The following is an 11,999-nucleotide window of genomic DNA, read 5'->3' as shown; positions in this document are numbered from 1 at the left end:
CTCACCTGCTCACTGAAGAGGAGATGAGTCTTGCATAATTTATCTACTATTGACAGAAAAAAACTAATTTTCCTATGGAGAAAATATAACATTTTTAGAAGCAAGGAACAATCTAAGTCTTGAAAGGTGTCACTGTATGGGATGGCAATTTTTAGATTTCAAGACAATGAAGTCCAGAGCTGTCAGGGTGTTCAGCATTTAATTTCCTCTGCCATCTTTAATTTACCTCATATTAGGGCATCCCAGGTGGCATAGTAGTAAAGAATCTGCCTGCCAGTGCAGGAGACTCAAGAGACGTGGGTTCAGTCCCTGGGTTGGGAAGATCCCCTGGAGGAGGAAATGGCAACCTATGCCAGTATTCTTGCCTGGAAAATCCCATGGACAGAGGAGCCTGGTGGGCTACAGTCAGTGGGGCGGGGGTGGTGGGGGAAGGGTCACAATGAGTCGAACATGACTGAGCAACTTGTACACATATGGCCACAACTTACATTGTACTCCTTTGCTATTAAAAACCTGCATTTTATTAGTGTTCCGTAAACAGATGTGACTGGGAAATTGGTGAAGGGATGAAGTAGAATATTTTGATCTGACTGGGAAAATGGTTATTTTTTTTAATACCAGGTAAGTGTGATCATCAGTCTTGACCTTCAGCTCAGATATGTCCCTGAAAATAACACATTAGGGTTCAAAGAAAGCTTAGAGAGGGCACTTTAAATGTCACAGCATATTAACTTATAAAAAGGGGGTAATTAATGGCTTTTAAATTGCATATATTTGTATCAGATTATGTGGGCAAGGAGGGGTTGTATGAGGTGTTGACTGAAGTGTTGCATTTGGTGTGCCAGTGACAACTGCTGTGTCAACCACAAAGATTATTAATGATAAAGTCAGTATTTTCGAAAACATTTTGAGATAGTGCCGAGAAGATGGTGCAAATCACCTAAACTTTTGCACATGATAAGTTTGCAGGAAGAAAGCCTGGCTTACTGCAAGATAGAGATACCCTAAAACATTTTACTTTGCTCATTCAATTTCCAAAGTACTGACAGTGTAGCAGGCTTGTCCCTAGTCAAGCAAACGATCTCTGCCTTGAAGGAGCTTGGAGGGCATTGAGTGAGACTAGCACACACACCGGCAGGTGTAGCAAGTGGGAGCGATTACAAGATGTACAGTCATCCATCCAGGCACTCAGTAATTGTAAGTACAGTACTGACCCAGGGATTTCTGCAGAAACCACCGCCTGTGGCCAGCAATATGTTATGTAAGTGAATATCGAAACATTCCAGGTAACAAAAGATGGATCTCTGGTCAATAAGTTGATAAAATAATTGTTCCCATTTCCTGGGACTGAGTAAAACATCCATATAGTGCGGCAGAACTTGTTTCAGTCAGAGGAAAAGCCATGAGTGAACTAAGCCTAGAGCGCCAGTCAGCAAGCCTTGTCCACAAAGGCCAGTCGTGTCAGCCTCCACCAGCCAGGTGCTTTGTGTCACTCTACCCTTCTGCTCTTGCAGAGAGAAAGCAGCCATGGACTGCTTTCTGTTTATGTAAACAGATGAGCATGGCTACTTTCCAACCTTATTTACACATGGGGAAATTTGAATTTCATAATTTTCATGTGTTTAACAAAATTGATTTCCACGTGGCACCTCTCCCAACCATTTAAAGATTCTTTGCTCATGGGCCGTGGTCTCCCTATGGTTGAGGAAAAAGGTTTCAGGTTAAAACAAGGCTACACTGACCTCATATATCTCTTTCCAGATTTCTTCTCTTGTGCCTCTTTTATAAGGAAGTCCTAATTCAGGCTCTAGTCCCTATTGAGTAGCTCAAAATGACCAGAAACCTTATTTTCACCCTTGAAGCCTTTTCCTTGATAATCTAAGATGCTTCAAATGCCATTTCTTATGGTAAGCAACATAAATATTTCATTTAAAAGGCCCTGTTGGATAAAGACTATTATCCCCATGTAACAAACAGGTGAGAGGTTGATCGAGGTTTATGGCCTATTTCGGGTAATAAGTGACAGAGGAGGGACTTGAATTCAAGTTATAGTCACAGCTACATTTTTTCCCGCCTTGTGCTATTAAAAAAGCACAACCAAGGAAGTCCTACTCCTGGGATCTAGAATTCCTCTTATGTACGATTGTTTTAAGTTTCCATGACCCCCTGGAGAAGGGAATGGCAGCCCACTTCAGTATTCTTGCCTGGGAAATCACATTGATGGGAGCCTGGCAGGCTGCAGTCCATGTGGTTGCAAAGAGTCGGACAGGACTGAGCCACACACGTTAAAGCCTGTGACTGAGGACTCGACTTCCTAACGCACTAATCAGCCGTGGAACTGGTGGCTGATGGCTTTAATAGTTAGGGTCCTGAGGGGAGGATAAGGCAGGTACACAGCAAGAAATAAGCCTTGCAGGCTGGCAGGAAGTTTACAAGGTGCACAGAAGGAAGGGAGGATGTGACACGATGAGAGGATATCTTTATTTCCTAGGGCTACACGTGAATTATTATTCCTTAAATGAGACATTTTTTAAGAGGTGATTTGTAAAATCTGGGTATACATTCTCCAAAGGTAAAGAATATTTACTCTGAACCTGAATACAAAGTTTGTAAGTTCCCTTCTTAATCAGATTTATTCCTTTCACAAAGGTTACAAATTTGAATTCATCTGTATATTCACATACTTTTATGTAAAATACAACATAGCACCTTCACAGTTCCACACCTTCCCAGACTAATGCTAAATCAGTACTGTCAGTGAGGCTAAGAAGCAGTTCATTGACCCTGCAGGACTGAAGCAAAGTTGTCACTCAAGTTTTTATTAAACACATCACTCAATGTCAATATAAAAATATTTATTGATAATAAAATGAACCTGTACTGAAGTAACTTGTTGAAAGTTCCAGGAGCTTTTCTGTTGTTTCTGTGTCACTGAATTAAGCCCTTGATTTTTCACATTCAGGAGGGAAAGAAAAAAGCTCAGCATGTTAGTTGAAGCAGTTTTTTCCCCAATCATGATCACATTATTGATCCCATGCATAAAAAATATGAGGAGCTGTCCAGTGATAGTCTTTGGTTCTGAGAGAGGTATCCTAAGGACTGCTGCATTGAGGCAAGTTTGAAGTTTTCATCCAACACCTTTGCATTGAGTGGTCTTGCTGTGAAAAAAGAAAAACCTTATTTTCAGTTTAAAAAGGACCATTCAAGGATACAATTATTATGTGAACTGTCTTTAAAACCTAGATGCAAATATTTCCTTATGCACTCTAGAGGGATAGTGAAGACATATTTTGTTACAAATCAATGTTCTGTATCATAAAAGTACTTCCTGTATCTTAATGCTTGCTTGCTCTTAAATGGACAACTAGTATCACACACCTCATGATAAAATGGAGGAAAGGTAAAATAGTGTAGCCTGCATTTTAAATTGGCATATAAAAATCAGATTCTCCTGATTAGTGCCTAAAGTTATAATGGAATTCTTCAAATATGAATACAGTTGTCCCCAGTATTGATAGGGAATTGGTTCTAGGACCCCCCAAGGATACTGCAATCTGTGGACAGTCAAGTTCCTTATATGAAAGGGCACAGCACTGATATTTACATATAAACATCCTCTCATATATTTTAAATCCTCTCTAATCTACTTAAAATACCTAATACAGTATAAATACTATGTAAATAGTGGCAAATAAAAGTTGCATGTAAATAGTTGGCACATGGCAAATTCAAGTTTTGCTTTTGGAACTCTCTGGAGTTTTTTTCCCTCGAGTATTTTTGATCTGAGGTTGGCTGCATTAATGGATGTGAAACTGGCAGATATATGGAGGGTCTCCTGTATATAGTCATAACTGTCCTCTCGAGGTTCAGTGAATGTCTATGTCAACAGTGTACTTTTGTATAAATACTCAGCTTTTTAGATACATATATCTTACCTCTGAAGGCTCAGGTTTTAAGAGTCCTTTCCTTTGCCTGTTCTTAGTTGATGTGGAATCTCTCAATTGTACTGTTTCCCTCTCTAATAATCAAAACTCTTTATGTTTAGCTTTGAGACAATATTAGGCAAAAAGGTCCGCCTCCCTCCTATTCGATCCCCTCTCCTCCTGTTGCCCTGTAGTTTAAAGGAACTAATTTCAGCCCCAGCTCCAAAGTAGCATTAGCTCCCCAACCCCACCAACCCCAACCTCTTCTTATGCTTCCTCATAGCAGAAGAGTTAGGAAAATGAAGTGGTCTGAAGCACTTTCTCCTGCTGTTAAATGAAGACAGGATGAGGCATAAAGATGATAGTGGAGTTTTAAGTAAAATCGGGAAAAGAAACAGGCTGACAACAGTCACATTTAGTAAAATACAAACTACAACCATCTCAAACTTGCTCTATGTTTTTTCCATACCTTTGTATTAAAAACTCGAGATTTGTTCTCGACTTCCAAGGTTTGTGCATCACTTTCTTTGCAGTAACTTTCTGCTCCAACGGTATCCATAATATTGCTTCCACAATTCTGTGTATTATAGCCACTATCCATCTGCCAGGAATGAGAAGAGAGAAAAACCACCACAGATAACACCGCAAACTAATTCGCTTAACCACAAAAGTTATTTTCAGAAACTTTTATGTTTAAGTAAATTTATTTTAGAATATTTATATAAAATGTTATATATATAATTAGATATGGCTTATATAAGTAAATATAAAGACCATTTAAAAACATTAAATCACTTTATATATACCATTCACAACTGAACACTACAAGTAATATTTAATATTGATTATATTGAATTTTAAAAGCAATATATAAACATAAAAGGTAGTTCTACATAGAACTGTTTGTTCTTCAAAGTAGTTACTACAATTCCTTCTAATAAAATACATCTTGTAATTTTCTTTAAAATCAGTGAACAAGGCACCAAGAACATATTTTTCTGTTACTTTGTGCTCACACCCGGTGGATGAAAATAAAAATAACAATCAACTTCTTGCAATTTATTTACTAAGCTTGTCTCTCTAAAGGTTTACTTGCATCTCTAAATAAAATTTACCTAAAAGGCATGGTACCTTCAAGAGGATTCAAAACAACACACATTTTTTAGACGTCCTATACTCTAACCTATTGTTGAAATAAAAAATCTTACCTTCATAATAATACCATGTATATATAATAGCTCTAGATGTTAGCTCAACTTTTCGTTTTAATTAAAATTGTAGCATTCAGCAATACACTGTTAGAGCCCAAAAGAGCAAAAGAAAAAAAGGGACTCTAGCAAACTTCAATTTTGGTACAAATAGGACAAATATTTATTTTGTGAGGGCCTAAAAAAGTGCCAATGGCACCCCACTCCAGTACTCTTGCCTGGAAATTCCATGGACGGAGGAGCCTGGTAGGCTGCAGTCCATGGGGTCACTAAGAGTCAGACACAACTCAGCGACTTCCCTTTCACTTTTCACTTTCATGCACTGGAGAAGGAAATGGCAACCCACTCCAGTGTTCTTGCCTGGAGAATCCCAGCGACGGTGGAGCCTGGTGGGCTGCCGTCTATGGGGTCGCACAGAGTCGGACACGACTGAAGCGACTTAGCAGCAGCAGTAGCAAAAAAGTGCCAGGCCCCATATGGTACTCAGTGTAATATCATTCTCATTTTCTCCTTGCAACACCCTATTAACTGCACAGATGAGGAGACTGAGGCTTGGGAAGGATAACTTTCATAGTGTTGGGATGAGGTCAGGAAGAGTTGAGGCCCCCCTGCCTCTGTCCATTCACTGCACACACTGCACTTAACTGCACAGTGCTGAACGCCTAACAACACAACCCACAAGGCAGTCATCTTGCACTTAACCCCCTGATATGCCAACTATAATCAGCTAAGGGAAAACTACATTTGCCCCAATCACCAACATCAGAATAGCCTAGTAAGTCCATTCTATCATAAGAAAAATGTCTTTAGTTTTCAGGGATGGATGCATGTTCACTCCTGGGAGTCACATTCCATCTGAACAAAACTCTCGTGATGTAGGGACGATGGTACACAGGGCGTCTGCCCCACTCTCTAGGAAGGAAAGGATTCACAGGTGCCCAAAAGGTGACATGGTGGCTGACCCCCTCCCTTGCCCCCCGCCAGCTCCCATCTAAGCCTCTACTAATGTCAGTGCCTACTGTGTGCCAACAGGTGACACAGGTCACCTCACCACTCCCCACAGGCCTCAGGGGAGGCAACACGGTATTTCAAACTCTGGAAAGCCAATGTGACTGAAACAGAGAAGGAAGGGAAACAAAACAAAGCAGGAGAGTAAAGCCAAGGCCAGACCACGCAATGCTTTGCCAGCCACAAGACTTCTGCATTAATGCCAAGGCCAAAACAAGCAACAATAACAAAAAAAAAGCTTAGAAATTCAAGATGCAGAAATAAAAATAGAGGGTTATTATATAAAGTTGAGCAAATTTCCCCAAAATTAGAACAAAAGGGAGTTAAAAACAAAAAACAGTGAAAAGATTTGTTTAAATTAGAGAATCAAAAGAACTTCTAAAGGGAAGAGTGAAAAACGAAGATAATATTCAAGAAAAGATCCAAGAAGTGAAGGGCAAGAGTTTACAGATCACAAGGAACTGAGTGCCCAGTACAACTGATGAAAAGGAACCCACACCAAAGAATCACTGCAATTTCAGGACCCTTTAACTCCAGAAAGGGGTAAAATGAGACCAGTGCAAAACGGTGAAGCACTCAAATGGTTTCACGTCTTTCACCAGCAACACTGAGAACAGAATCAACGAAACAACCCCGTCAAAGTCTGAAGGGCAATTATTTCCAAATTCTCAAACGTGACAGAATAAAGATAAATCCAGCAGAAGTGCACTATCTTGAAAAATGGACTTTTCCTCAGAAAGCTACTGGAAAATGTGTTCCACTCAAGTGAAAAGCAAGCCTGGAAAGAGAACGGGGCACAGGAACATGGGAGAGGTTGAGGAAGTTCTCAGGATGAAGGGATACTCCAAGAACACAGCTGTGTTCCATGCCTGGAGGCCAACCTGTCACAACAAAGCAAGTCAAAAGGCCCTGAGAAATGTGGCCATTTTTGAATATCAGGAGCTGCCTCTGTGGTTGGAAGTAAAGAATGTATGAAAATATTTCTAAACTACAAAATTTTCTGGTAACAGATAAAGCCCAAAAGGTAAAGCTGAGACTGACTGGTAGATACCACAGACAGAAAGAACTATGTTCTAGCTTCTAAGGAAGGAGACTTGTAAAGGGGAGAGCAGTCCTCTAAGATAGGCTGGGACATCCCTGCACGTACTCAGGGAGACAGTGGATGGCAATTTAGCAGTAAGACAGGCTCCCAATGGGTGGTTGGACTGGATGATTAATTTGTATGCCTATGAAAGTATTTTCTAGTGCTTCTATAAGAGTTCTGAAAGAAAGGAAGAAAAAAAGAGAGCAAAAACGTTAACGATACTTTTAAGACTAAGTTTGACCTGATGTGCTTCTTTATTTAGGAACCAAATTCAGAAGTTGGAATATGTAAAGGTGATTCTAGTGTATTTTTCTGAGCAACGATCCTAGAAGTTAGGATAGACAATATAGGCATAAAATATGAGCAAAGCAGTATATGTAATTTGGAGTCATTTAAAAATCTCTCCATGGGATTTAAACTTTATCATGTCAAAACTGATAGCACTATAGCATTATAGAGTTGTGAGGATTAGATACATTGGTATAAAGAGGCTGGAAGAGTGTCTGGCACAGTGGAAGACTGTGTAAGTATTAACTATTACTATGGATCAGTATTAACTTAAAGAATGTGGACTCTAAAGCCAGACTGCCAAGATTGGAATCCTGGCTTGACCACTTACTAACTACAAAGGCAATTTACTGATCCTTTCTGACCCTCAGTTTCCTCATCTGTAAAATGGGGACAAGGGTACATCTATTTCATAGGACTATTAAGAAGGTTAAACAAAGTAACATATGTAAAGTACTTGAAATAATGCCTGGTATATTTTAACAGCTACGTAAGTGTTAGACATTGTTACTATGAAATTGGAGGTAGAATTGCCTTTCTGACTATTTTAAAGTTCTTTCAAAACTCCCAACTCAAAGAATATGACAATTAATGAAACAAATGTCTTTCTGAAAGGAAGCTGCTCGCTGTGAACCGCATTTGTCAAATGAATCATGCCTTCCTGATATTTGATACTACAAAATAGGAAATGTATGATTAAATGAAAAAATGGCGGTTATAAATCACGTTTTTTAAAAGTACAAAAAAAAAAAAATACATAAAATTATTCTCAACTATGTCTTCTCCCTAAATCATATAAAAGAAAAACCAAAACTATTGTATTTTTAGAATACAAAGCTATACCACAAACTGAATTCCTTTGGAACTAGCTCCACAGGAAAGAAAGGTGAACCCTGAGAAGTTGCCAGACTCTAGCAGTTATCTGCTCTTTTTTCCTACTCCACAGAATTATCAGTGAATATGATTATTAAATATGCATCACCAGGCCAAAGAAGACAACCCTCTTGATATCATCTAGTGCTGATTCAAGAAAACAATATATAATGCTATAGGTTCCACATTTAGCCTATTTCTTTCTCTCTCTGTCTTTCTCTCTTTTTTTGGCCATGACCCAGGACATGTCCAATCTTAGCTGCTGGCCAGGGATCAAACCCACCCCACCTACAGTGGAAGCCAGGAGTCTTAATCACGAGAAAGCTAGGTCCCAAACCCATTTTCTTTCTTACTATAATCTTATGAAGAAAAGGCTACAGAACACCAAGGAAGCAAGGAAAGGACTCCAGAACATTCAAACGCCTTACCTGAATGTTACTGCTTTCACAGGGAAGGACACTGCTTTCTGCGAGAGGTGACAAGCACATGTGAGAGTTTTCAATACTGAAAGCCATCCCGCTCACAGAATCTGCCACAGGTAAATTCCCATTATGAACTGGCTCCTTAATCCAGGTGGTCTCATCGGCTATCTCGATGGGATCGACCATGTCCACAGTGTTATTCTTCTTCTCACTCTCCACATCCTGCAGCAGTTCCAGTTCTTTCTCAGAAGCTCCGGACTGGCTCTGGGTAATAGACATGGCGGTCACCACCAAGTGCGCGCCGCACGAAGACGTGTCACTGCCCAACTGCGGCAGGTGGACTCCAGCCATGCCCGTGACTGGGGCTGAGGCGTCTGTGGAAGGAACAGCTGCCTGGTCTTCTTCTTCTTCGCTACGAGCCTCAAGAGTGAAAGGAACTCGAATCAGTGAGGTCCGATACTGGGCACCTCCTCTGCACATCTCCAGTCTCATAGGAGACCAATTTTTAATTGGTGAGCAGCCATCTATGTAAGGACTTCTGATATATGGATTGGTAATCCCATTACAATTGGTTCCAGATGAAGCATCAGGAGAATGAAAAGCAAACTTCCTTTGTTCTAAAAGACAGGGAGGGGAAAAAAAATAGATGGGGAAGGAAAAAATCACCTCATGTGAAATGGAAAAGCCATTACTAAATGGTCATCATCACAGTCCACGACAGCAAAACCGGATGTCTCTAACAGTGGTGGTGTTTCCTAAGTGAAATCTTGGTGTCAAAAATAACATCACAAACAAATGTGTATCCATAGGCAGGGCGAGGCTCTTCAAACTCTGGCGCTTTCCCTTTTGTAGTTAAACAAAATATTTTATTCCCTGAAAATCATTTCCTCACAAACATATTGTTACAGCAATGCTGTTCAAATCCAAGATATAGAACAAACCAGTGACAGCTGCAAAATAACCTGGTAAATGAAATATGTAATAATCTGTTTGTCTTTAGGTAAAATACTACCCATGCTTGCGTGCTAAGTTGCTTGAGTGCTAAGTCCCTTCAGTCGTGTCGACTCTGTGCAACTCTATGGACGGTAGCCCGCCAGGCTCCTCTGTCCATGGGGATTCTCCAGGCAAGAATACTGGAGTGGGTTGCCATGCCCTCCTCCAGGGGATCTTCCCAACCCAGGGATTGAACTTGTGTCTCTTATGTCTCCCGCATTGGCAGACGGGTTCTTTACCACTAGTGCCACCTGGGAAGCCCCAGGTGTACACTGTAAGCAACATTAAAAGGCAAACAAAAGATTGCGCAACAAGGTCTGCAAAAATAAAGAGCTTAACGATGGTAAATGAAACTATAAAAATGCCTTAAAAGTTAATAGTTTTTTACAACACTTCATTAGCTTAATAAAAACAAAAGTTTTAAAAATGGGCAAAGCACATAAACAATCCTCCCAATGGTAAATGAACTCATGAAGTGTTTGGCCACACAAATAATAAAGAGTAGGGAAATTAAAGCAATGAGTGGCCATTTGTTGAACAAAAATTCTGATGTCTGAACTCATAATTCCTTCACCTTCCCAAACAAATGACCAACAAACATTTGGAAAGAATTCTACATTGTAATAAATTAAAGATGCAGAAATTAAAGCAGTAAGAGACCTTTTTGTAATGCACCGAATCGACAAACATCATAAAGAATCAAACAATAAAAAACATCAAAAAGAACACTGGGAAGATCAGTGTTGCTAGATGAGGGGAAATAACTTCCTCACACACCACTGATGACAATTTCAACTGGTGCAACTTCTTAGGAAGAAAATTTGACAAAATTCCTCAAGAGCTTAAAAACAGTCATCCTCTCACCAAATAATTCTACTTCTGAGATTTTAACCTAAAGAAATAAATATATACAATACAATGTATATACAAGGAAAAATTAGAAATAATCTAAATGTTTACCAATGATTAAAAACAAAGGTACATCCGTGAAATGGAATATCATACAGTGATTCAAAAATCATGGTTTCAGACAATAATAAATGACCTGGATGACTTATGAATACTTATAATAAAATGCTTTGTGAAAAAAGCAGGATATAGAACTATGTGTGTGTGTTCACACATGAGTGGAGATATATATACACATATACACATGAACACATATAAGGGGAAGACCAACAAAAATAGTTTTCAGTTTTCTAACTGTATTTACCATGAATAGATTTTTGTAAATTGGGAATGATTTTCAACAAGTGCTGTAATTTTTTTTTAAAGAAACTGATATAGTGTAAAGAGAAATATGTAAATCCCGCCATATGATATTCACCTAAAAACCTTATGCAAACAATACACTTTTACAAAATATAAATATCTGATTGTGTGTGTGTGCCAAGTCACTTGTGTCTAGCTCTTTGCGACCCTATGGACTGTAGCTCATCAGGCTCCTTCCTCTGTCCTTCAATCTCTTATGTCTCCGGATTGACAGATGGTTCTTTACCACCTGAGAAGCCCACATATCTGATTACCAAAGTCTGATTACACAGTGGAGGGCACTCCAAAACCAACTTATCTCTACAACTGCCATCTTTCTTTGATTCTGCTTGTAAGATATTTGATATAAATAGTACTAGTCTAATTACGTGTATCTGACATGAGAGCAAAACCTTGCTGAGAATTTCAGTCTTTGAAAATAAACTGTTCCTTTTGTTTAAAAAAAAAACAACCAAAAACACCCCAGGTTTCTAAATTTCAAAAGGGTTAGTAGTCATTTGGAACTCTATAGTTAGAACAAGCTAAAAAAAGCCTCTGTAATAATAAATACTGATAATATAAAAATTTTAATTGGGCGTTTTATTACAAGACATACCTGAGAGTGGTGTCTTTCCTATTTGAAATGCAACTGGTGAGAAAGTGGGTGAAGAAATTGGTGAAGGATTGGTGATGCTTCCCAAACTGTATCTTTTTGCACTATCCTGAATAGGGCTAGAAGAAAACTGCCCCTGTGATAAAATTAAATAAACAAAATTACAGGGTTCTCCTCCTTAGCTCTGTACACCAAGTGCTACTTGTCTTTATTTTCAAAACACATTTATAAGCTGAGTTGTATAATTCTGGTTAGTCATCAGAGAGCAAGATGCCACCTTTGCTTTGTGGCAAAAGGCAAGACACCAAAAGGCAGACCCATCGGCACAGAAAATAA

At 39.2% G+C, this 11,999-nt stretch overlaps 1 protein-coding gene across 4 annotated transcripts in view; it reads right to left on the bottom strand.

Moving 5' to 3' along the window:
• Nucleotides 1-2,840: 2,840 nt before the first annotated feature.
• Nucleotides 2,841-11,999, bottom strand: part of BORA (BORA aurora kinase A activator) — a 28,345-nt gene continuing 19,186 nt past the window's right edge. For all 4 annotated transcript variants that reach the window (XM_061435064.1, XM_061435065.1, XM_061435067.1 and 1 more), the window contains 4 exons: nt 11,667-11,799; nt 8,813-9,423; nt 4,393-4,524; nt 2,841-3,158 (listed from right to left, as the gene is read on the bottom strand). In XM_061435064.1, coding sequence (XP_061291048.1) covers nt 3,093-3,158; nt 4,393-4,524; nt 8,813-9,423; nt 11,667-11,799 — 942 coding nt within the window. In that variant the 3' untranslated portion in view covers nt 2,841-3,092. The remainder of the gene's footprint in view (nt 3,159-4,392; nt 4,525-8,812; nt 9,424-11,666; nt 11,800-11,999) is intronic.

The sequence above is a fragment of the Bos javanicus genome, chromosome 12 (genome assembly GCF_032452875.1).
Source record: "Bos javanicus breed banteng chromosome 12, ARS-OSU_banteng_1.0, whole genome shotgun sequence".
Classification (NCBI taxonomy): domain Eukaryota; kingdom Metazoa; phylum Chordata; class Mammalia; order Artiodactyla; family Bovidae; genus Bos; species Bos javanicus.
This window is presented reverse-complemented; position numbering and strand designations above follow the sequence as displayed.